General features: G+C 40.9%; 1 protein-coding gene and 1 long non-coding RNA gene across 22 annotated transcripts in view; one reads left to right on the forward strand and one right to left on the reverse strand.

Annotated features, from left to right (window-relative positions):
• Positions 1 to 705: 705 nt before the first annotated feature.
• LOC101465762 (adhesion G protein-coupled receptor L3) overlaps positions 706 to 26,980 on the reverse strand; it is a 266,208-nt gene continuing 239,933 nt past the window's right edge. For 4 of the 21 annotated variants that reach the window (XM_076881844.1, XM_076881846.1, XM_004554464.4 and 1 more), the window contains 8 exons: positions 21,971 to 22,012; positions 20,185 to 20,211; positions 16,033 to 16,201; positions 15,743 to 15,868; positions 12,078 to 12,174; positions 6,908 to 7,033; positions 4,823 to 4,840; positions 706 to 3,570 (listed from right to left, as the gene is read on the reverse strand). In XM_076881844.1, coding sequence (XP_076737959.1) covers positions 2,621 to 3,570; positions 4,823 to 4,840; positions 6,908 to 7,033; positions 12,078 to 12,174; positions 15,743 to 15,868; positions 16,033 to 16,201; positions 20,185 to 20,211; positions 21,971 to 22,012 — 1,555 coding nt within the window. In that variant the 3' untranslated portion in view covers positions 706 to 2,620. Of the gene's footprint in view, positions 3,571 to 4,788; positions 4,841 to 6,907; positions 7,034 to 12,077; positions 12,175 to 15,742; positions 15,869 to 16,032; positions 16,202 to 20,184; positions 20,212 to 21,970; positions 22,013 to 26,980 lie in introns of all 21 variants that reach the window. The other 17 variants (XM_076881853.1, XM_012919999.3, XM_076881848.1 and 14 more) reach the window with 10 other exon arrangements.
• LOC143416533 (uncharacterized) lies at positions 25,399 to 25,839 on the forward strand. The gene is made up of 3 exons (XR_013096921.1): positions 25,399 to 25,436; positions 25,590 to 25,661; positions 25,765 to 25,839. It is a non-coding gene; the product is annotated as an uncharacterized LOC143416533 (long non-coding RNA).

Consider the following 26,980-nt stretch of genomic DNA (forward strand, 5'->3'; position numbering starts at 1 on the left):
CTCCAATGGAATAGAGCATCTTTGGGATGTGTTGAAATGAAAGACTGGTGTGATGGATGTTCGGCAAACATATCTGTACCAACTGTGTGATGCTATTGTGTCAATATGGGCAAAAAACTCTGAGAAAGGTTTCTAGCAGCTTGCTGAATCTGTGGCATGAAGAATTAAGGCAGCACTGAAGGCAAAAAGGGGGTTTGAATCGATAAAAGCAAGGTGTACCTATCAAAGTGAGTGCATGAGTCATCAACGCACATGTAAGCATCCTGCCATTACCTAATGTCCTACTGCCTCAGTATAAATGCTCAGCCTTAATTGTGCTTTGTCTTTGTGCTCTATGTGTGATCTCACAGATGTCACTCTGCTCTATGATCTCATAATAATGCCACAAGTTCAGGTAAGAGTTGCTTAACCTTTAAAATCAAATATAAAACAAGCTAAGGTTGACTAGACGGTCATTAAGGGTTTTTTGCCTTTTTGTTTCTTTTTTAATACAAAAAAGCTCTTAGTAAAGTCCAACCAACAAATCCTGTCCAATAAGTGTATAAACATCGACTGCCTTCAGTTGCTACTGTTACTCAGAGGTAAGGCTGCTCACTTGTTTTCAAGCGGTCTGCGGTCCACTTTACTCTCACAACTCCAGCGCAGCTTATCAATATCACATCAAGCACACCGTATCTGTAAAGAATCCATTGGTTACAACAGCAATGATATTGAAATATTTATTACAGCTTATGAAACCACTGCTTCTATTATAAAGCAGACCAGAGCATACAGAGCACATCCACTGTTGCCGGGGCCAAAACTGACTTGGCACTAAAATGGACAGAGGGGCTAATGACGAATACGAACTCAGAAGTAAGAAAAGACTCGATCGTTCCGTTATTTGGAGGTCTTCGGCTGTTATCCATACAAAAGTGTCCCAGGACTCAGACAAAACACCAGCACTTTTGTCATAGCTACATGATAAATCTTAATCAGTAATTTATTTGTTGGCAAACAAGTTTCACTGTTACAACAAATATTAGTTATGAGGTCATTCAACTCGGAAACCAATACAAAAAAAAAAGAATAAATAAGAAGCCATAATTATAGCCAATAAGAAAAACTTCTTTTTGCTGCTAAACTTGCTCCCATCCTTTATTACTGTTTATTTAACAAATAAATAAATAGATTTTCTCCTTGAGGAAGAAAAAGAAAAACACTTCCAGTTTTTCTCACTTCAAAAGCTCTTTCTTTAATAAGTAAAACAGCCATCTTTCTTTGTTGTTTTTGCACAAGTGTCTAGTGCTCATCAAGGTTCAATTTGTTCTCTTTCTGAGAAGCACAAGTGTTTTCTGAATGCCAATATAGATGCAGGATGCACTATAAACTTTCTGAGGGACACCTCGTGATTAAATTGGACTGATTCTGTCTCCTTGACAATCTGTGAATCAGAGCTCTGCTATCTACACAGTAAAAAAAAAAAGAAAACGAAAGAGAAAACGAACCAGGCGGAAATAATAATAATAAAAAAAAAACAGACCTGAAAAAGAAAGGTGAATACGGTTCACGAAAATGCGGCACGATAAGTGTGTTCTTGTGGTATTTTTTGTGTAATTTTGCTCCTATTTCGATGGTCATTTCTCAGAAAGTGATAAAAGAGAAAGAAAAAAAACAGACTGGCACCAAAAGCCCAGAAGGGCCAGCACAAGAGAACAAAATTGCTCCTAATCACTACATTTACAGAGACAAAAGGGTTCGCTTGGAACGGGAAAAAAAGCATACTATTATGTGCAATGCTAGTTATCTGTACAGTTACATAGAAATATCTCGCAATTCTCATTAGTTTTTTTCTCCCTCTTTTAACAACTGGAATTACAGTAAAATCAAAGAAAGAAACAAAAACAAACAACAAAAAAAAAAAAGAACAGTTATGCTTAAAAGCATACAATCAATAATTCCTTTATGGTAACTGTCCAAAATGTGTGTGTGCGTATATGTGTGGTTTTTGTCTTTTTTTTTCATTGAAGGGACACTTCAGCAAACAAAATGTGCTGCAACTCACCAAAGAGGAAAAAAATCTCTCAAAAAGTCAATATAGATACAGAAGTATAATAAAATAGTCTTTTTTTTTGTTTTTTGTTTCGTTTTAATTCTGGTGAAGTCTTCAGTTTCAAACTTTAGGGGTATGCAGTTCCTGTAGACTGTCAACACTATATCTCTGAGACCTAAAAATCCTGTGTGAGTAATTGTCTCTTTTCACAACGAGACAAAACACGGCAAACCACACAGGGTTTGGGAGGGGACGGGGTGGATGTGGTGTTGTGGGGTGTTCGGTGTGTGGGTTGGGGGCGACGAGTGGAGGAGAGGGGGCACAACATCAACCTTCTGCAGTGTCTAACTAAATAGAGTCACATATTAACTGCCGACGACGCCCCCCACCACCGCATTCGTAGCAATTATTATCCTGCTTATGGTCGGTAACAGCGAGGGTACAGTTCCTTCCTCCGCCTCAGTCTTCGGGACACAGAATAAAGAGAATAAAGGCTACCACTTCCAACGACTGATGGACCAAGGGCACACGGGGGAAGAGTAGAGGACTGCGAGAATACAATGGGCACGGGTGGGAGGGGGTTCGGGCCTATAGGCTGGTGACTAGGTGCGAGGGCTCCTGCTGGGCCTCTTCTGGAGATAGATCCTCTCTGTTGGGGGGAACAATGAAGCCATCACTACTGCCCCGCCCTAGCTGGTAGTAGGAATGCAGCTGATGGAGGTGGTTACGTGAGCCCAAGTTGGGCATGCTTTTGTAGTAAACGTCGTCCGAGCTGGCCTCCGGGCTCTTGGCGTCGCCGCCATCCTTGGAGCCATCTGCCGATTCTCCGGACACGTTGGGCAGGCCGGGCAGCATGGGCATGCTGGTGTAGAGGGAGTCTCTCTGGTGGCTGTGGCTGGGCGACGAGCCTTCGTCCTCAGTGTGCTCGTTGGTGAGTAAAGGGAAGAAGCTTTCGCTGTTCTCCTGGGGGATCCTCCTTCGAGACGAGGAGGAAGCGCTGGCGGACGAGAAGGGGTGGTGCGGCAGCGGCAGGGGTGGGGGTGCCGACTGGTGGAGGTGATTGTGAAGGTTGTCCACCGCCTGCAGGGATGGGGGCGGCCTCTGCGGCAACAGCGGGGCGTTCGACTCCTCGCGTATCAACTCCAAACCGAGGCCTTCGTCGTGGTGGGGGACAAAGGTGGAATGGTCATCAAGGCCCAGCGCGACATTCATGCCCATCCCTACGCCCAAGCCCATCCCGTAGCCGCCGTCCTTGCCGCCATTGCTAACATTATTGACCAGCTTATTCATGAGGTTCCGATTCTGCTCGCTTGAGCGCTCGTGGGAATTGTTGAGGTAGGAGGGGATGTAATTGGAGGTGAGCTCTTTTAGGATCTTCTTTTCCAGGGTCGTCTCCTTGTGGTTATAGCCCCGATCAATGATCTGGACGCAGTCACTCATGTACTCAGCGCTGGCAATGCTATAACTGTTGCCATGGTTACCATTCAGTGGTAGAGTATCCATGACACTTGTATCCCGGGCATTGTTCAGGATTCCCTCTGGAATGACAAAGATGAGTAGGGATATAGCAGCTGAATGAGAACAGTGAACTCTTGTGAGACATAAATGCTGTTTTTATCAGCAGCCATCAAATCACCAACCCTCCCAGTTCTATGAAATGCACTCGGACGTAAAGGCCTGGATTAGCATTTTTAATTAAAGCACACAGTTTACAGTAAAATCCTATGAGCTCACACTTACCTTCTTTTAAAAATTGTATTCAATACCAAGACTTACTTCATTTTCATGGAAATCAACAATTAAATGATGGCAGTGATGAAGACATTGATACATGTGCGATACCAGACAGCACCAAACTTCGAGCACGGCACAAAAGCACAAAACGCGTGCAGGCAGAGACAACGGACACATCGAAGCCATGCAATTAACTCTTAAAAGTGAAACACAAACCGGAACACCAGTTGTAGAATTTGGATCCCAACCATATTGTCCCATGTGAGCATTTAGAAACAACATTGTAAAAATGCATAGGCGGGGTGGGTATATATTGATATGTTTTATCAATGTGAACACAACTGATACTTCAAAGTAAAGCCACACTGGAAGGAAGGAGGCTTTCTGTTCTTTCTATTGCATGGACATGAAGCTTTCATAGCTTTATCAGTTAGCCAAGTCCATGCTATCAACATCAAAGCATATATTTGAAGATAATTCAAACTACCTCAGACAAGGCCATCCAGCTCGTTAAAGTGTCAAGCTCGCAGTCTGACCTCTTGAAAATTTGACAAGATGCACGTCTCAGACTTCTAAGAAGGAAATTAGCCTCGTAAAAAAATCTAAATATATATCTATGTACGTTTTTGGTATAATCAAATAAAAGGTGCACGAACGAAGGCACGGCGTTCTATTAAAGATCACAGATCAATTTATATCGACGTGCCTTTTCAAGCGTTGAGGTGAATCTTAATGTTAGCTGTAACTGGCTTCACTTATTCAGGCTGTGATATCAAATAGGCCTAGGACATGTGAGTGGAAGAAGTCTCTCTCTTGTCTTTTTTGAAACTACACCAAGTAGTGTAAATGTCTGTAAGCAGTGGAACTCGGGATGCGATTCAAACCAATTTAACTGGCATTCTTGTCAAGGTGAGGGGCCTTTGTCACAAAGAGAATTGTATTGCTTCCAAAGGGAATGACGTTGTTTTCATTACCCCTTTGTCAGCATCGAGTGAAAAGAAAGCAAAGCCAAAGTCAATTACATTTGATAAGCAATGTTTAGTTTGACTCCCATACTTGTCTCTCTGTAGGGCTCTTTTAGGGACAGCATGAGGGAAAGGAAAGAAGAAAAGAAAACACAGTAAGCATAACAGTGACAGGTAGAAAGAGGAAAACGCACATATAGTATGCTGATGACTCATCAAGAAAATGTTTCTGCAATGCAATAGATTGTTTTAACCCTCATGCAAATTCTGTGCACCCACACAAAGAACCTGAACATATCTCATAACAAACATATATATATATAGCAAGAGAGAGAGAGAGAAAGAGAAAAAAAGATGGAATCCTTGGGTAAAACACAGATACGGTACTTTAGTGTCAAATAGACAGATAAATCTTTTGATCCATTAGCAGTCTTACTCTTCCTCATCTATGGCAGTGTAAGTGAGTCATAGCCCTCCATCACAACCTCCAATGTAAGCATTTTGTATTTCATACATAAATTATCAGCTGATCAAAGCTCTCTGAGGTTCTTTGTTGTTGTTGTTGTTTTTTAACTTGAGTTTTCCCAGTTTTACAGACTCGCAAAGTTACAGCAAACACATATTGAGTTGCTGAGAGCTGGAATAGCTCTGCAGAGAGAAAATAAAATAGCATTTCGATAGTCATACTGACCCACGATAGCTTGCCGGTTTCTAATACCCAGCTCTAATACTTGGAATGCTTTAATATCTGCGATACTGAAAATGTTTTTTGTTTTTTTGTTTTTAAATCACAATAAGTAGACTGAATCTATGTTGAGTTGAAAATCTACATTTGAACATATGAATGAGTAATTATGACAGTTACCAAGTTTGAAATGAAGTGCTAAATAGCTATTTCTACGGTGGCCCTGAGAGGCCAAATGGACTGCAACTTAAGAAAACACCAGCAATAAGAAAAACACTGCAAAAGCACACAAAACACAACAGAAATAGAAAAAATGGAAATAGGAAAAAAACAGATTTCCAAAATCACAAGAGAAGTGTTTCTGGGGAGACAATAACCCGACGGACCAGTTGCAGGAACCAAAACATGCTAGGTGTGTTTTATTCTCATGATTCATGTAATGCTGATGGCTGATTTTTAGGCTAATAGTTAGGCTAACACACTTACCTCTCATCTTTTCTTTCCTCATAAAACCGATAGATCCTCCACTTCTTTTAAGTGTCACCCAGCGCAATACTTAGCATATTTTGGTTCCTGCAGCTGGTCCGTCGGGTTTTTGTCTCCCCAGAAACACTTCCCTTGTGCTTTTGGAAATCTGTTTTTTCCTATTTCTGCTTTTCCTATTTCCATTGTGTTTTGTGTGCTTTTACAGCGTTTTTCTTATTGCTGGTGTTTTCCTAGGTTGCAGTCCATTTGGCCTTTCAGGGCCACCGTAAATTACAGCTAAAGAAACAAATGAACTGTAACCTCTGAATTTTTCCTTCAAACCGCTCTGTTATGTAGCACCGGCGATTTTCATTTTTAAATTCTTGCTTGCCTCAGCGACATTTATCACAAAACAACAGTGTCTGAGAATCTAACAGCGGTGTTCACGAGAATGCAATGCTAAAAGCTAAAACAAAAAAACAAAACAAGAAAACATTGAGACAAAGCACACACGAGCTTCACTGACAACACAGGAGCACATTTAAAATAAATGACTGGTGTTGTATCTGGCTCCCTATAGGCGCCTACTCTTGATTTCAGAGGATTTCCTCATTTTTACACTGTGTGTTTGGCCAAACAGCCACGAGTGAGTGCAACTTATGTAATCGAATAGCACGGCTCTGAACACAAGCCAAGATGCAACACCACTGAAAAATCCCACAGCAAAACAAACCTGTAGGATTTTTATGATAAAGCTATAGCTTGTTCAAAGCTAACACAAAGACAGCAAGGGCAGTGTTGTTGTTTTTTTTTGTTTCTAAATTAAAGCGCTGTTAAAACTCTCAAGGCGACTGCTGGGATTTCAGCTTAGTGCATTACTTTTAATAGTCCAATCATAAAGTTGCTTTTTGTTTTGGGATGGGAACAAAGATGTGCCCCCTAGAGTACCTCCAGGCTCAGACATGAAAAAAAAAAACAAAACACTGCCCTAGCCACAATGTTAAAGAATGAAAGAAGCTTGCACACCTTGTGTGTTGTACATGCCCAGAGGGTTGTTATAGACTGCCGATTCCCCAAGCAATGTATTATAGGGATTGTTAGTGCCATGAGGACGTAGGAGTGCATTAGGTATAAGATGGTTAGCCATAGCCCCTGGAGCAGCCAGAGAAAGACAGAGTGAGACAGGAAAAAAGGAGACAGGAAAAAGGTAGGTGGGTAGATAAATTGAGATATAGACAGAAACAGAGAGAACATACATATCAGTTGGGCAGATGCAGCTGAGCAGTGACAGCCATTAACATCCAAATGATCATATGGTCATTAATGTGAGGGAGGTTTTGCTACATGAAAGTGGCAGAACTGACGCGGCTAATGGAAAGTGTATTAATTGTACCGTTAATGTCGGCCATTAGCTTTAAGCCCTTTTTCGTGCTCCACATTCAGGCAGTATACAGGTAAACTTTCCAAAGGAGAACCGACATGGCCAACACAGCACAGGTATTGGTACGTCTCTGGACTCAAACAGGACAACACAGAGGGCACGCACCTGTCTGAGGGTGTTTTAGGAAACTGCATTACTAATTACTTTTTTTACCCCCAATATTAATGTTAGGAATGTCATAGGTGTGTCTCAACTCCTAGGCCAGGTCCTTCAGAGGCCACATTTGAAGGCCAATTACGTCAGAGCTAGGAGACGAAGGCTGTCCCAATTCGAAGGCTGCTCCAAATGCGGCCAACAAATACGTCTTTCGTTTCCCTGGATTTGAAGGATGAGTCGGGTGTATCCTTCATGGCCCAACCTATCCCAGAATTAATAGCGCGGCCCAGCCAATTCCAGTTTCCAACAATGGCGGCAGCTACTTAGTTTTATTACTCTTTCTTGGTCACAAAATGAATTTTTAAGATATTTTCAGGCGAGAATGTAGCTGTGTAAACTTCAAATATCTGCTCGATTAATCAAGAGATCACACAGGCCACGCAGACCGCGAAGGCCAGGTCCTCTGAAGGATGCGGCCTAGGGGACACAGCTAAAGCTGCATATTTCTTTTAAAAGCAGGGGTGTATTGCTTCTCAGACTGGAGCTGAATATGCAGTACAGCTGTCCACATTCTTCTCTCGCTGTCCCATCCGCCAATTTCACGATGGCCCTCGAGCCGACTCCACTGAGAGTCTTTTTACTGCTTGAGCTCACATTACATTACTACTAGAAGTATGATATAAGGTTGAAGAGAAAGATGTATAAGTGCAGAAGCCTGGGAAGTAAACACAGTCCCAGGAAGAGGTTTTATCTGACAGCCATGGAGTAAAAAAGGAAGGATTGCTTCATCCCTGTAACTGAGCTGCTAGCTAAAAGCTACTGGTATGTTAGCCTAGCTTAGCTGAGCTACTAGCTACTTGCATGTTAGCAAAGCTCTGTTTTTGCTTTAGTTTTTTTGTTTGTTTGTTTTTATTAAGGCCAGCACATGTAGGCTGATAACAGATTTGGTAACGTGTGTTCATGATATGCTAATTAGCCATGTTCTCGTGATACTTAAGCTAATTAGCATTGTTGAACTATAAAGGAGCATCCAGACAGGGAGTGATTCACTCATCCCGCATTGCTTTCAAGTTGAGCATTGGTCGCTGGCGGACATTCCAGACTGGGTGACATTCCAATACAGGGGTGGGCAATTAGTTTTCCCAATTTGAGAGACTGGGACTGTTGTGGATGCACCAATAAGCTGAAACAATCTGCTCGATATTAATTTTAACTTTATAAGCTTATCGGTGGGCCCTCCACAACAGTCCCAGTGTCTCACATGAACAAATAGGTTCATGGCACAGGTCCCCCACCACCTTTGGGATTGGCTGCTCTAACATGTACTACCCAACCCTATGTCACTCACCAAGAGCAGGTAGCAGCTTCAATTGGCAGTAAGCGTTATATACATGAACTTTTATCAACTCATCACAAGCAAAGCAAAGCATCAGCTCCACAATTCAGTTCAACAATGCAAGAACTCTGCTCCGTTTAAAGTGAATGAAATGCACGACCAAGGATGCCTGAAACGCTTACGTGTGTTTACATTTTTAAAGACCCTTCAGGTAAATATTGAACTGGAAAATAATGATCCAAACATCATCGAGCCTTTAAAAAAAAATAATAAAAAGAATTCTCTCCCTTTTTCACACGCTTAAAAACACAACAAAAAATAAGCCTGGGTATAAACGCTAGTTAAAAATAAGATCTATTCACAGCTTTGTTGTTGTTGTCCTGCCTGTGTGGAAGTTCGGCCTGAGTTTAGCTACTTTAGCGCCTCAGCTCTGCTGTTGTGCTCAATTGCGGGAAGTTTACACTCTCTGACATAGCATTGGAAATGAAGTTAACTGCTGCTGAAAAGAAATGATAGGCCTGCTTTTGTCTACCTTAAAAAAAAAAGAATTTCAAGAGGCAGAGCCCTGACTATTAGCGCTGTAAATTGCATGCTGTGTGAAAATGGGAAGCTTGACAGGTGCAGCAGTACGAAGGAAGCCTACCAACAGCCGGGGCCTGCACCATTATTATTACTTCTGGCATTGCCAATCTTATGAGATGAAGTGGTCTAATATTTCCTTTTCTCCAAAGAGCAAAGTTCAATACTTGCTCATTCTCTTTGCGCAGTTGCCGAAATAACCTTTGAATGAAGCGATATGTCCTCTCTATAGTGAAGACGGTCATTACTTTGCATCAGCCTCGCCTCTTCCACGGAAACAGAACAGAGGCTCATTTTCTATTTATGCAGCGCTTGTGTTCAGATTCTTGCTGCCAGGATCTGGCCCAAATGACTCATCAGTTTCCCATCCACATACTACCGCACCAAAGCAACCTTCACAGTCTGAGCCCGGTGATTAGCTGCAGATTTGAAGGCTGCAATCTCAAACACGAATGCTGCAGATTCAGTAATGTTTGTTTTTCTTACAGTAGCTGATGGTTAAAAAAAAAAATCCAAGTGTCTGAATACATTATGCGGGATATCAAGTATGCTGAAAATACTTCTCAGGCGCATTCATTTCCTGTTTACAAGTCGTTGATTTTCTTTTTTTTCCTTCTCTCTCCACGTCAACGTATGAGGCTATTATTTTTAAAGGAGCCGAATTTAAGACTTGTGAGGGCGTTACATGCGCGCGCCTCCTGTATGCACTGTGCCAGAGCGGGTAAACATCTTTTATCTGAGGTGCGAGTACACCGTAATTAGATCCTCCGGCAGAGTGTACTGTTCTTTTTCCAACGCTCTGAATCTGTCACACCACTGGGGAAAGGTTTTTATAGTACCCCGTGACTCTCCCCTTCCTCTTAAAAGTTAGACTTCTTTTTTTTTTTATGGCGTTCTAATTGCACTTGTACTTTTTATGTCTAAAGACTATGCTTAATGAAATTTAAAAGCACTATAGTGCCGCTGCGTTGGTCTCATCTTTCAGCATTATTCCTACTTTTTTGAGTATTAATTAGCCACGTTATCATTTTGCCTGGGAATCTGGATGTTTAGATTTTTAAAACAAGAAAAAAACCTGCAATTTGATGTTGCTGTTGCTGCTTGCCCTAATTACAGAGTATTCCATAAACACCAGCCCCCCTCTTGAATTCTCCCAATGACAGATCCCCCACTGACTGTGCCTGTGTTTGAATTGGACAATTTGCCCCCCCCCCCAAAAAAAAGAAAGAATCACACTGATTGTGCAGAAATAATCTTGAATGCTGGGATAAATTGAACATGCAAAGCTATCAAGATGATTGCATGACTCCGCTCTCGAGATGATCACAGTCAGAGCGTCAGCTGCAGGCTCACTCTCTCACACACAAGGAGTTTCGGGGGGGAAGAAGAATACGGAGCACAAAACAGCTAGGAATATTCGCTCCTCAACATATAATTCCTTAATAACAACACGGGAGCAGCCTCGGAGAAGTGCAAATTCTATTTGCATCTGTTTCTTATAACACGTGGGATGGAAGAACACACTTCCCAGCATGCTCTTTAGCTCATGTGAGTGTTTTCTCAATCAGATCGAGCCTTGTGAGAAGGCCGGGGGGATTGAAATGAACGTATAATTTTGACCTCTTTTTATTTTAACATATATTTACAGGAGATCCATGCAGGCTTTTCTTTCAGTCCTGCCCCGTTTCAGCCTCCCCACTATTGATAAAAGCTGCGTCTGTTGACGGTGCTAAGCCGAGCACCTAATTATTGAGATCATGACACTTCCTCCCCGTGTCGAACATTAATCCATCATTGTAAGTGTGCATTAGCGTCTATGCGAGCAGACGCCCAGAGCGAATTTAGAGAGTGAGCGGTGTGGCACTCGCGTCAAGAGATGTCGGGGAGGGATGCCAGCGAGCGCAGCATTTGCTCCCGTTAACCTGAGAGACTCCAAAGTTTACTCTGTCTGTCAATGAATTATATGGAAACTCTTTAGTCACATATATATGAGAGAAGCTCCCAGCCAATTGATTTTTAGGTTTTTCAGTAAGCACTTTTCCTGGTTTCTCACTCAAGGCTTTTACAGGCAGAATGGGCGGGGTGTTCAATATATCCTTTATTGCACACTCATCAAATGAATTAAATGTGATGAAATGCATGATTTACCTAGAACCTGCTATTCTCTCTACCACCTAATCTATTTAGTGTTACTTTTCCTAACAAAACGATAGAAAACGGTTGGTTTGTACTTCAAAATAAGACATAATAAACAATTTTCTGCAGCGGTGAAGCATTTATCCTTTCAATCTGTCACTTGAACAGGTAAGAGTTTGCAGCTCTATTGGCAGGAGTTTTCATTTTCGTGATTTCTTACATTGTAAACCTTGCTGTGGTATTTGGTAATAATTAACAGCCAAGTAGGGTGGGGGAGATGCATATTTCACTTGGCGTTTTTAATTATTTCGCAGTATGTGAGGAAAATTGCTGTGAAATGAGTGATTTGCCTTGACTTTTTACAGCTGGATTGAGGTTTGCAGCTGAAAGCTTTAAAGAGGCTTTTAATTCTGCAAAGCCCTCGTGTCATTATTAAGAGGAATGCAAGTCCAAACGCAATTTGAGAAAAATAGCATTGCTTTTGTGAGAGAGAGAGAGAGAGAGAGAGAAAAAAAAATAAAAAAGTTTCTCAGTCACAGTCATAAATTCTGAGGTGAAGGCTGGTGTATTGAATCACTCAAGAAAAGATGTGCTGCGGAAACAAATACCTCTGTTGAGCGATGCAGAGCTGTTGATGTCCCCGGTCATAAAAGAGGACTCGGACTGTTTTCTGACCGTGTCGTTCCACATTCGACGGATGCGGCTCTGCGGAGAAAAATAACATTTCACCTTATAAAAATATTCACTCTGGGGGAAAAAAATAGAAGTCTGCACATGGAGGACGAGTGAAAAGTCTCAGGCTTTCAGCATATTTCCTCAAGCGTGCACTCATATTCTTCACAGCTCAATAACGGCTGAGATATGAAGAAAAAGAGATGCTATCGGCTTTCGAATCTAGTATTTAACCCTGAAACATGTCAGCTGTAGGGATAAGTAACCTCCAATTAAAAATGAGCAGTAGCACTATGATAGGTTAAATCAATAATAAAGTCATCAGTCAAGCTCTCTTGAGTCTGTATCTTGGGTTGGAAAGGGCTCAATCCAACAGAGTTCATCCTGGTTAATTATCACAGTCCCGTGGGCTATTGCACAAGCTAAGGGAGTGCATCTAACCATAGAAAAGAGTCCTTTCTATCCTGTGTGCAGAACATTTGAGAGTTTTCTGATTAAAGTATAAAAAAATTGTTGTTTTTAAAAATATACATTTGTGATGGTATACTTAACCAGGCCGAAACAAGGCTTGGTTGTCAAATGTAGGGAAAAAAGGGATAAAGGCTGTTTGGTAACCCGTGGCAACATATGAAAAAAATATGCATTCCTCAATCAGTTGGCAGCTGGTTGCAGCAGGTGAAATTGGCCACAAAGAGATGTTTGGTGCTACACGAAAAAACCTCCTTGCGATTGCTCTGGCAGATTGCTACAGTTACCTGTAGTTGGCGTCTTTTATGGAAATCGCCAACTTGTGTGCAGACACTTGCCAACCGCTCACTGAGCAACCTTTAAAATAAAAGGTCCACCTTCTGATCCGTGTTGGTTGCAGCACTGAGGGACGGCCTTTACTTTGAAGGTGAGCAATTTCCACTCTGTCTGTGTCCTCTGTGCAAATTATAGGTGACACTGGCAATCTAGTAGCTACCAAAGAATGCACAAGAGCATGCTGAAGTTGCCAAACGGTCTCTAGGCCTGTGTTATTGGAGCCTTACTAAGGAGTTTTTCCACCACATGTGGCCAGAACAGCTTCAATGCACCTTGGTATTGATTATGTGCATGTGTGAAACTCTCCTGGGGACAATGAACACCCTTCTGCTTTAACATTGCTGGTGAAAAAAGTGGTCTAAATGACCCTGAAATTCCCAGACACGGGATTGATTGGTTTGAGATTTTTTTAACTGAAGGTTAAAAATTCAGTTAACATAGTTTTCATACTTATCAGACCAACGGATTTCAAGGGTCATGGGTTTTTCCTTTAATCTGTCACATCTGTATATAATACATTTTAAGCAAGACTCCAAGTTAGCCAGACTTCTCAGGAGGAAATTATCCTCCCAGTAATCCATTCATCGAGTTTAACAACATTACGCCTTTCATCTGTCTGCTTTTACTGCAGCCTTTACCCCATCACTGGTTCACCCCTTCACCAGTGCACCAATAACAAGTCAAGCCTCCATCTGCACTTCCCTTAGGGGACCTGTGACTGGATGTGAGTTACAGGGCCCTAACCCTATAAATCTAACTAATCGATGCGGCCGACTGCAAATTTTTAATTAAATGAATCTTGTTCATTTTGATGATTTACTACTACTACTAGACTTGTGTGTGGAACAGTTTCCAGTTAAAGCAGAGCTTATTATGGTCCACTTAAAAATAATTTGGGTACTAAATGCAATCTGGCTAAAGTTTTAATTTGGTTTGATTATTCACTCAGTCCTTTTACTCAGTCCTTTATTCACCCATGGTGAATTCTTGATTTTCATAAGTGATGGAAAATATTTTTAAATACAGACTCATTGTGTAACCATAAATGGAAGGCTGGTTCAAATCCCTGAAATCCCTGAAAAAATAATGCAGTTCAAAGGTCTAAGACAGCGGTCCCCAACCCCCGGGCCCCAGACCGGTACTGAGTTGAGGCTCAGGTGTGAAATTTATGGTTTTCAGGGTTTTTATCTTTAACTCGGTTTTCCTGGGTCTTTCCCCGTGTTGTAGTTGTGTGTCTTATTTTGAAAGAAATGTTTACGCGTTAACATAGCGACCAGAGAGCATTAATAGGCAGAGAGGAGGATGTTACTCTCAGTGTTGTTGGCGCATTTCAGGAGGACGCTGCTAATAAAGTTACAGAATCACACAGTGAATTCGCGTTTCTTATCATATTTACAAAATATCACAGTTTTTGTCTTGGTCGTATCCTTTTATTTTGTTGTATTTACACCTTAAAGGCTGATCCATGAAAATATTGTCTGACATTAAACCGGTCTGTGGCTCAAAATATGTTCGGGATCGCTTATCTAAGAGAAAACTATCCTCCTGTAATGGGAGCTAGAGCACAATAGAGCAACTGGTTCAAACCCCACATGAAGCATTTTTAGATTTAAACATATATACCTCCACACGCTCAAAATGTAGGTAGGAGGACTTAAAATAAAAGGGAAAGTTACTCAGCACGCTGGCTGTCTTTTTTCATATGCTAAATGCTTTCTTCCACCTTTTATATTTTTCTTCCTACTCCGGCTTTAACTAAAATTGGAGCAGCTGTCACTATACCTCACCTAATCTCTCGCTGAGCTTCCCCATCGCAGTGTGACATTTAAACCGAGGGCATGTTTTTATTTATAAAAGCTTAAAGCATTTTTCACATCATGAATTGGCGTCTGTTTCGAGCCGAGATGACACATCGCTCACATATTCAAACAGCAACATATACTGACACAGCTGATCTCATTATCATATTGCACACGATTCTGTCCCCAGACCTAAGGGACACAGATGGGTTGAAAATGACAGTGCCATTTCTTCTTCTTCTCCTTTTTTTTGGACGGACAAAAACTTGAACCATTCATAGCCGACGGGTTCGAATGTGCTCTGCTGATTACACATTCATTCCGAAGCCTCGGAGTTAGCAATAAACAACCACATCTTTCTGAGTGTTTCCATTCCTGTCTCGCTCATATAAAGTGACTGAGCATGAGGTTAGAGCCATCTTGTCAAACCACTGTGTATAATTAAACGCTTTGATCTGTGTGCGGAATCCAGCTTGTACCGTGGGTTGCCACTGCACGCTTGACTCTAAGGACTATTTATAATTGAACACTGGAAGAAATCGCACTCTTTGGGATATGGATACGATGTTCAGCTACGGCGTATCGCGCCAATTCATCCTATACTTCACGTCAACGTGGGTGGAATCCATTAACAATTTACTTTACAAGGAGACTTGCCATCTATGCACCGAATTTACAAACCCTGGCATAGACAGTCAAATTTGAATTTGTAAGCATGAACAAATTCCCCATAAAGCTGAAGCCAGTACTTTCCTCAACGTCACTGTACCGATGCGCAGCCTAAATCCGCCCCAGTGAAAACGAATTGCAGACTTACTCTTTTGCTTGCCTACTTTCTTCAAATCTTACGTAATCCTGAGTATCACTCGGGATCAAATCATTTCCCGCCTCTAGCTGCAGCATGCACATACACTACAAAGAAATCATCTTGCTGTTCACCTTTTTTTCCAAAGAACATATCACGTGGTAAGTTACAGGAGTGAAAAATGCTATTTAACCTGCGATCCCGTCGAATAACGTCCAGGAGCACGCGAGGCGGTGCCCTTGCCAGAGCCAATGGAGCTGTCCACGCTTTTGCCGCTGCAGCAGTGAGTACGCAGGCACTTCCCGTACTCCTTACGCACCTGTAAATTCAAAAGCACAGACAGGTTCGCACTAGCAGCTCACCACTTTCCAAACTTGCTACACTCCAGCATGCTCGTTATGGAAATAAATTCCAATGTGCATGCAGTTAATTAATGTGAGACCGTGCTATTTTCTGGATACGGGAGAGAACGCAAATGCCGACCTTCTTCTGCAGCACACAGTGGAAGATGAAGATGAACATTCCCTGCAGGGAGTTGAAGATAGTGAAGAGGTAGGCCATCACCACTGTGCTCTCGTTGACGTACATGAGGCCGAAAGCCCAGGTTAGGCCCAGCAGACATAGCAAGGCGATGGCGCCGATCACCCAAGATCTGAAATGTAAGCAAATAGCCATTTGATGAATAATTAATAAAAGCTGTCATTTCAGGAGAAGGAACATAAACTGCACCAAAGATATTAGGTCATAAAGCAATAAGGCACAACTTTAACTGTAAGGTCTGGAAATGAAGAACCTGCTTAATCCACAATTATAAATACAGTTTGAAATGAACAGGGAAAGGAAACTGATGATAAATGAGAATGATTTTTTTTCCCTTTTAGTCTTTTTCTATTCTTTATTTTTACACTTGCACTCTTTCAAACAAAAAGAAAAGCCTTTGATCCTCCCACAAAAATTAAGTGCAGTCTATATGTGTGGGCGACCAGTAAATACAGTCCTCGTTTCCAGGAAAAGAAAATTCATTAGTATATTACATGTTGGATTCTAGTGCCTGAGCTGAGTGTCTTGTAAAATCTTACTCAAGCAGAAGGTTTATCTGAAACAAATGCCCTTGAGATTACAAAGTCTATTAAGAGTAAGGGCTCTATCTTTGTGCTGGTGCACTGCGCGGAGAAGTGGCAGTTTTTTTCCCCCTTCACCTGCACCCTTTTGTATTCTGGTGACCCCTCTGGCAAGATCTAGATAAGTGTTTAATCACATTAATACACGATTCTTGTCAGAATGTGCCGTCTACCCTTACATGTACAGTATCCATGTAGTGCGCTTTGTCAAAGCTTAACCTCCTAAGACCCAAACTCTTCCACGGCATGCATTTTTAATTTCTCTTTGATATTTGGGCTGATTGGGGCCCGATGAATGTAAAAGCAAAGAATCACCAGATTTTTTTTTACCTTATTTTTGTTTTTATGAAAAATAAGAGCAACATATGAGGATATTAGTTTAAAATTTTGATAGAGCAGTATAATGTCCTCATAAGTGGATATCAGGCCCTTGTAGAGCAGAATTGAGTATTTTGGTCTAAATAACCCAAAATGTGATGTCCACATACAGTGGGGCAAAAAAGTATTTAGTCAGCCACCGATTGTGCAAGTTCCCCCACTCAAAATGATGACAGAGGTCAGTAATTTGCACCAGAGGTAAACTTCAACTGTGAGAGACAGAATGTGAAAAAAAAATCCATGAATTCACATGGTAGGATTTGTAAAGAATTTATTCGTAAATTAGGGTGGAAAATAAGTATTTGGTCACCTCAAACAAGGAAAATCTCTGGCTCTCACAGACCTGTAACGTCTTCTGTAAGAAGCTTTTCTGTCCCCCACTCGTTACCTGTATGAATGGCACCTGTTTGAACTCATCATCTGTATAAAAGACACCTGTCCACAGCCTCAAACAGTCAGACTCCAAACTCCGCCATGGCCAAGACCAAAGAGCTTTCGAAGGACACCAGGAAAAGTATTGTAGACCTGCACCAGACTGGGAAGAGTGAATCTACAATAGGCAAGCAGCTTGGTGTGAAAAAATCAACTGTGGGAGCAATCATCAGAAAATGGAAGACATACAAGACCACTGATAATCTCCCTCGATCTGGGGCTCCACGCAAGATCTCATCCCGTGGGGTCAAAATGATCATGAGAACGGTGAGCAAAGATCCCAGAACCACACGGGGGGACCTGGTGAATGACCTGCAGAGAGCTGGGACCAAAGTAACAAAGGTCACCATCAGTAACACACTACAACGGCAGGGAATCAAATCCCGCAGTGCCAGACGTGTTCCGCTGCTGAAGCCAGTGCATGTCCAGGCCCGTCTGAAGTTTGCCAGAGAGCACATGGATGATACAGCAGAGGATTGGGAGAATGTCATGTGGTCAGATGAAACCAAAGTAGAACTTTTTGGTATAAACTCAACTCGTCGTGTTTGGAGGAAGAAGAATACTGAGTTGCATCCCAAGAACACCATACCTACTGTGAAGCATGGGGGTGGAAACATCATGCTATGGGGCTGTTTTTCTGCCAAGGGGACAGGACGACTGATCCGTGTTAAGGACAGAACGAATGGGGCCATGTATCGTGAGATTTTGAGCCAAAACCTCCTTCCATCAGTGAGAACTTTGAAGATGAAACGAGGCTGGGTCTTCCAACATGACAATGATCCAAAACACACCGCCCGGGCAACAAAGGAGTGGCTCCGTAAGAAGCATTTGAAAGTCCTGGAGTGGCCTAGCCAGTCTCCAGACCTCAACCCCATAGAAAATCTGTGGCGGGAGTTGAAAGTCCGTGTTGCTCGGCGACAGCCCCAAAACATCACTGCTCTCGAGAAGATCTGCATGGAGGAATGGGCCAAAATACCAGCTACTGTGTGTGCAAACCTGGTAAAGACCTATAGTAAACATTTGACCTCTGTTATTGCCAACAAAGGTTATGTTACAAAGTATTGAGTTGTATTTTTGTTATTGACCAAATACTTATTTTCCACCCTGATTTACGAATAAATTCTTTACAAATCCTACCATGTGGATTCATGGATTTTTTTTTCACATTCTGTCTCTCACAGTTGAAGTGTACCTCTGGTGCAAATTACTGACCTCTGTCATCATTTTAGGTGGGGGAACTTGCACAATCGGTGGCTGACTAAATACTTTTTTGCCCCACTGTATGTGGACGCCAGGTCCTAGGAGGTTAATTATGCACACCAGAAACATCATGTTGTGGCTACTAAAGACTGCACATACAGCACCAGACTGACTAAACCAACTCTTGTGCACATTAATTTTTGGTTTTATCAGGATTCATCATAGCTGGGCTGTTATAGTTACATTTCTTGGGAGTGTTATTGGTTTTATGCTTTTAATGTGATGAGCTAATGTGATGAGCTTTTCCTTAACAGCAACATTTAAATTCATGTTGATGTGATATTTCTTTGTCTTTAGCAATTATTAAGAATATTATTGATTGTATACATAAATAAGACTTTCATATTTTCTGAGCTGCGATTTGTGCAAACTGTAATTCCAGTCGCCAAGTCTGTTTTCTTGTTGCTATGCGCTCATCTGACCTGGTTTTGAGAAATTATATCATTTTGGTTCAAGAAATTTTATAAGAGTGAACTGATAATCTCTGCTGATCATCCTTGTGCTTATGTCATCTTGAGCTTTCCATTTGTTTTAGCCATTGAGTGCATGTAGCTATTTTATCTGTTTTAATTTAGCTAGCTTATGAAGCTAAGCTTTAGTTATTTTTAGCAATTCATTTTAAACATATATTCACTATTATTAAACTGCTTCAACCTTTTATTCAGCTTTTGCCATTACTTAAGCTTTATATTTCAACTTTTTATTGATTACTTTTATCTACCAATCAGTTACTTTCAGAAAATTAGTTCTTCCATACAATCACTATTCTTAGCTAACTAGCCATTAGCCATTAATTTTGATGGTTACTTTTAGTTATCATTAAATTGTTTTATACAAAAATCTTATAGTAGAATTCCATCTTTCACTTTTAGTTTTTCAGCTGCTTAATAGTTACTTTCGTTTATCACTCACTTTTTTAGCCACTTTTAGCTAGTTTTCAGGTTTAGCCTTTAGCTAGCTATTTTATTCATTGTTGTTCCACATTGCCTCTAAACGCATGTAATTTGTCATTAATTCCTATGTGTTGCTTTTTCTTCCTGTAATAATCTTTTTAAATGTCCTCAATGAGCACCTTGGGTTGGACACCCAGCCCTTCAATTCAAACTTTGATTTGTGCCCAGATTCTTCCTTTTTGTTCTGGATAAAGGGAAGATGGGTGTATGGTATTTACACTACAGTACTAACATTTCTATACAGTGCGCTGTAACAATACAGGTGCCATTTAAAACTAATCTTGCTTGTCTCATCTGTAGGCTATGTATATCTAAGATCAGAGTACTTTGTGCACACTAATGTGGCCTTCAATGTGACTGAGTGCTCTACTATAAATCATGTTAATGATTCAGGGAGGCAGCCAGATGGATTTGGGTGCTGATTTGTTCATGGTGGAGTAAATGAAAGATGGCATTATGAGAAAAAAAGGGCCATTCCAATTTTGTCTTACTTCATCTTAGGTTCATAATCCTGATAGCTGAGCCATATAATGAGAACAAAATAAATTAGAGAACAGACAGAAATGAATCAAATCACATATTAAAGCAATGCAGAGGTAAAATAAATAAACAAAGATGTGGCAATAAATCCAGTGTAAAAATTTAGAAATGAAGATGGAAACAACACAACGAGAAGGACGATGGCTTGCTTGCCTGTATGGGATTGATGCTAGCCTGCATTAATCCAATACATTTCCACATTTCCACATTTTGGAAGCGGATTTGTTAGTGATTTACAGATGTTAACAATAATTATCTCTTTTGCATAGGTATCTAGTTCCCTTCATAAATGCTGGCAGACCTTCACATTTAAGCGGTTATAAATGGGCCAGGTGCGCAGCGAAATAAATGATTTATGAATTCACCAGAGCAACCATTAAACATAATTTTCCCAGGGCTGTCTTAATGACCTGGTGGGAAAGGTACTTTATCAAGGCGATTGCCCCCAGATTGGACACAGAAACACAGGCAATGGACACACACAAAAAAAGAACAAAATGTTGTCCTCTAACTAGTGGGAGTTTTGTTGGAGGGATAGCGGATGATAGAGACAAAAGAGGTCATAAGAAATGCGTTGAGAGGACAGGATATGAAGAGGGTACGACTCATATCAGCACGGCACGGCTTATCTTCTTCTGGAGTTATCAGATAAAAATATGAGGGTGATTTTGAGGGCTGCATAGTAGGAGCCTCGAGGCAAAACTTCTGAGACTGCATTACAGTCGCTGAAAAGCATAACAGCTCACTTACAAATGAAGCGGGTGCATCTTAGCTTTTTTAGGCCCCATTCAGAACTGTAGCCTGAAATCTACTAATACAATATCACTTACTGATCTGCTCATATTCTCAGCATCATTAACTTCAAAATAGTTTATGTAAAGTATATTTGACAAAGCTAATTATGTCGTAAAGGAATAATTGTAATTAAATGCTTTAAATACATTTTAGGGTGTCAAATTTAGCATTTTAGCAACTTATGCACTTTAGCTCAATTGTGGTCGTCACAAAGCCCGTACAAAAGCCCGTATAAATATATAATACATATACTGAGTGCTGTAGTAGACAGCTTTCAGCACTTTCCCTCCAAAAAAAGGTTTTATTGTACTAATTGTTGCCAAAGGGGGGCAATTTTAAGCAGAGAACTATTTCAGTCTGTGACATCAAATTACCTATTTCCCTCCAAATGACTTAATTTGCAGAGGTGCCATTCATTGCAATGTCACAGATCATTTATGTATGAGATTGCAATTGGTCAATTCAATTTGTTTTAAATCTACATAAAGTCATTTCATAGGCTCTTTCTGGGAGAGGAAAAAGAAGTGCCGTGATCAGGCCAACAGGGGTGTTAATTATTTAACCAAAGGTATGCTCTAAATGCAAATCACCCCAAAAATGTTTAAGACATCAATAGTGCAAAGTTTTTGATGACGGCACAGACATTTTTTTTTAATCTTTTACATCACAGCATTAGCATATTTCATTTGAAGCTCTTTATCTGAATTGGGAGGACTCTATGCTAAGCTAAAAATGTTCAGTCCATCATCTTCTAAGAAAGCTCAATTCAAGAGTAAGTTTGGTATTCAAAGTTACATCGGTGCAAAAGTCACGCTGCAATCCATGAATCACGGGGCAGCAGCAGCCACTGTCTCCATTACGGGGTGAGGAGGGGGGAAAAAACCACATCAAACACGATATCAATTCTATTCTACTCCTCTTCTGAGAAATGTTGCATCTTACCAGTGCCATTCTACAATAACACATCCATCATAATAACGGTAGCTAAAATGAAGAGGAGGGAGGAAAAAAATAGAAGATGAGAAACAGAAAGATGTTAAAGATAAACACGGCATAAGATAAAAAGGCAGGATGTGAGTGCTAATCAAAAAAAAGAAAAGCAAAGAGGGAGAAAGAGATACTCGGTGAAACAGAGATGAAACACTCATATTAAAACAAGGCAGTATGATGAAATCTGAACAAAAAACATGACATCAAGCCATAAAGAGGAACCAAATAGCAGGAAGATGAAACTAAAGAAGGCATAGCTCATTAAGCTAGGCTAAATTGACTTAATTAACCAATGCTATCATGATCATTAAAACCGGCTCACCTTGATAGATCATTAAAGGTAAAAAAGCATTGGATATATATATATATATGTATATAAAAGCCCACAGTAGCCTACACCTAATTCCAGTTTTCTGTGCGTGTTCATAGCGTTTTCTAATGGATGTTGGTGTAAAAACCTCATCAGATGAATGACGGCTGACAAAAAGCTGTACAGATCCATCTCTTTTTTTTTCTTTTACAAACGGCCAACACTGCAGAGTGTTTTCGAGTCGGTAAGACTTGGGTTGAGGAGGTCAGTGGGTTGCTACATTTAGGAGAGCGCAGTGTTATAAATCACGTGACACTTAGGACCACAGCAATCAATATTTTTCCTGCAGAACCAACTACACAATGTATCTGGCCTTTGGAAAAATGGCCGATGTACATAAGTGGTCACATAATATGCTGGCGTCTTACTGAGTAGTAAGTAGTTACCTACTGCAAACTTTAAGATGAACTAAATCACATTGAATCATTTGTTGTATTTACTTTTTAAAGCATTTTCGATCAGTGTTATAGTCAGCGATGTACTTGCTGGTAATCAGCAATCCATTTCCAGGCTGAGCAGGCTAGGCACAGGGTCTGTGTGGGCAGCAGGTGTCCTGCTTGTAGTTCTCCAAATATCTGAAACATGGCACATTTGTGCTTCATAGTAGATGTTCGAGATTGGCCGTGTGCCTCTCCTTACACATACTACGCATATGTCTTGGTGTGAACGTGCAGTAAATGTGCAGAATCTATTGTTTAAGCATGTCGGTTTCTCGAAACAGATCTGCCTGTGAGCAGAACACATACTGTGAGCCTACTCCCAACACTCTTCATAAGATTGGGAGGACACAGAAAGAGGCCATATGTTACAACGTTTAAAAGTGAGCTGCCAACACAAATAACAAGAAAATCCTGAAACACTTGGAGAAATGAGGTGGCACTGATTGGCTTTCACCATGAAGCCGCTGCAGGAGGTGTCAAGTTTGGATTAAGTATAGAAACCTCGTTATAGCTTTGACAAAGGATTGCAGAATAAAGAGAAACGAACAAGGTTAGGCTTAGTTAGGTGAACATGCATTAGTCTGCAATTTTGCATTACTAGATGCACTATTAAACTTACCCTGTGACACCGCTCATTGGAAATAATTCCCCTAACTCTAACAGCACTGTGAAAATGATATATCAAACCTAACAACAATACTGTGCGAATGCACGAGGAATTATACGTACATAGAGTCAGTGCTACTGAATGTGTTAGAAATCCAGTTATGCTATAACAGCACAATTATTTGAGACTAATGGATTAATGGATAGTTTTATTTGTTCTTACGAGGAATCTAGGATGTTAGTGATATTCAGTGACTTGCGAAATAACAGTAATGCAAAGTGAGTGGGTCCATAGTTAACTTTTCCCAGTTTTGAGATGAGTAATTGAAGGAAGAATCCATTAAGGGTGGTAAACACAAATTCATTACCTGGTGAGAGGTTGCAAGACGGTGCCTGCTATTGCTAGGCGAAACTGGTAAAATGGTGCTGCACTGAAAACCTCTTTGTGATTGCTTTAGCTGCTAGCAGATATCCGTGGTCGCCTGTAGTTTGTATTGTAGATGGTTAATGGTCTGCAAACACTTACCAAATATGATACTATGTGGTTATAAAAAGTGGAAGGCAAGCTTTCTTCAAAAGTAAAAGTTGTGTCTCAGGCAACTGCAGCAATCTGCAAGTGACCAAACCAAAAGTCATAAGGAGGTTTTTGGTGCAACACGCTCTTTGTGGCTAATCTCAAACAGTGACAGCCAGCAACAACTCACCAAACCATCAGGGAATACACGCCGCTTCTGTAGCGTAAGCTAGTTGACTGGGATGTCCATTAACAAACACCTGTCAGCTACAAAGCAATGTGCTACAAGCAGATCACTTCCAACTTGGATGGGGCTTTACTCTTCACTCTTAACCAAGCTTAGTACTGATAGCTTAGCATAACTAAGTAGGGTACCTTGTTAACCTTAGCAGATATGTTAGCTAAACCACTGAAAATAGCAACTTCAATAAGTCCTCATAGCATGTAGCAGCTCATGTTTGACATTGCCTTTTAATGCAAAACACCAGAATAAGACTGCTGAGGTTAAACGTAGGAGGAACTGATGTAGGGTAACAGTCGGGAAACACAGCTTCAAATCTAGGCAAATAATTTACTTCGCAGAGTTCACAAAACTAGTCAAAGCTTATTATTGTCCAGGTTACATTTTTTGGCACCGCTAAGAAGCAGCATATAAAAACCACAGCTCTGAGAAATCCTGTAGTGAATTTGTGATATGAAAGCACATTGGCACACTAGGGACTGACGTGGCGGAACCAAAGGCTGCCGTATCGAGCCTGCTGAAGATTGTTTTCTTTTCTTTTCCTTTTTTCTTTTTTTAAATGTGTGTATCACTTGGTTGAGAGGAGCGGGGCAGAAAGGGGCCACTGTGCTGAGACAACCGGTGATGTGATGCCATGAAAAAACCGCCACAACACGGCCATAAAGCAGACTAATGTGTCCAGAGTGGCTTAAAAAAAAAGCGAGGCAGACAGCAAAAACAGAGCAGAGACCCTTATCCATCATAGCATACAGGCAGCAAAACAACTTTACACCATCTGTGCAAAGAGCCTGCCCTGACACCAGGTAGCTGGAGCTTACGTCAAAAGCAATGACCGAAAATGCTATGTCACCCTACAGTGCAAATACAGAAACTTTCTGTGTGCGCATGAAACTTCTACAATCAAGTAATGAAATAATGCACCTAATGATGAATGAGACTAAAACATGTAAATACTAAAGCAAACTACGGCCTATTATTTTTGAGAAACCAGTGCACATTGACACAAGAGCATGTCTCAACAGGGGTGGGTGTCTTTTTACTATTTATATATACATATATATGAATTATGAGTTCATCTTTTGTGGCAAACATAATTACTGCGTGCAACACAAACACACACTAACAGTGTTGTAATCTCAGGCAGTAGCAGCAGAGGCCCTCATCTATCCTCTGGCGCCATGTGAACATGCAGTTTGATAACCATGGAGGAGCCCGAAGGGAGAACAGGAGGGGAGGTCTGATGTTAGGTACGTTTTGAGCCAGTGATATTTTTCAAGTTTACTTTTAGTCGTCCTGTTGGCTCATTGCTTAATGCAACTTAATAATTTATTACGTCTCTATTGCAAAATATCCTTTTATTCAATTTTCACCAGGCTTTTTTTTTCTCAACACAAATTAAGCATGCACCTTACAAGACAACTTGGCATGTAAGGTCTACTCAAGAAAGAAGTCATAACCCAATGCAGCCTCAGGTTATTATACAACATGATTCATTAGCATAAAGCTTTAGACATGTTGCAGGTTTTTTTAATGTATTGTGCTTTGTTTTGCTTGTGTGCTTATGCATAATCATAGAGCATGTGTTGGGGCAGGAGCTGCTACATGGCAGTGCAGCATACAGGACCGTATCTGATAAGACTGCCAACTCTGCACCGGTAATACCAACTTGTAGCCTGGTCACAAATGTTCCCTTGCAAAAACATGTTTTGATTATGATTAAATACATCCCAAACACACAGCTGTGTTATGTATGCAATCTCAGTTGTAGTTAACTGTTTGTTATTACGGCCGACTGTTGTCTTGGAACAGATCAGGCAGTGCTTTGAGCTTGGCACTAGCTTAATTGAATGCATGAGCATCAGTCTCAAAAGAGAATAACTGGCTATGCAATAAATTGGCTGTGTTCTCAAAAATACAGGCGTGTGCTAACAGGAAAAATCACACAAAAAAAGTTTGTGCTTTTGGCGTGATACTTGTTTATTTGCTCTTTTGTACTGTGTGTCTGCTCCTGATCGCACCAATTTCACCGTTTCCAAGCACTCGAACTCCTCCTTAAAAGACTATCTCATTATTTCACTGCAGCATATACAGCTATGGTAAAAAGAAAGTGCAGGCTAAACAACAACATGACATATTGCACTGTGACATTATTTATGTAGCAAAAACTAAGTCATAATGCAGAAGCAGTGTGTGAAAAGCAAAACACACCCCGTGATTCAATATCTTATAGAGCTAAGTTTAGCAGCAATAACTTGAAGCAATCATTTCCTGTGTGACGTTATCAGCCTCTCACACCATTGTGAAAGCACTTTGTTGTTTTGTAGCTGTGCTTCAGTTCATTGAGGTTTGAAGGCATTTGGGGAGGACCTTAAGAGGACTGTTGAGGTCTGGACTTTACTGGATCCCGCCCCCCCCCCCTTTTCAGCCATTATGTTGTAGATTTGCTGCTGTGCCTACTTGCATGAAATGAGCCAATTTTCAGTCATAACATTACACTTTGGTATACAGAGAACTTCATGGTTGACTCAATGAATGCAAGGTTTGCAGGTATTAAATAAAAAATGATAATATGTCATGTTTTGGTGCATCGGATACCCCTGTGTAGGTGTTTTGCATTAATCATAACAATTAATGTCAGTCCAGGTTCAGCATTGCATGTGACCGATGTGCACTCAGGACGAAAAGTCCCAAAAATGGGCCGGTTAGGGTCAAGGTTAGGGGTTCGGATGTGATCATGTTTAGGGTTATGCTAATGGGGTTGGGGTTAAGGTTTTGTGTGTTGGCGTTTCCA

This window comes from Maylandia zebra, linkage group LG3 (genome assembly GCF_041146795.1).
Source record: "Maylandia zebra isolate NMK-2024a linkage group LG3, Mzebra_GT3a, whole genome shotgun sequence".
NCBI classification, from domain to species: Eukaryota; Metazoa; Chordata; class Actinopteri; order Cichliformes; family Cichlidae; genus Maylandia; species Maylandia zebra.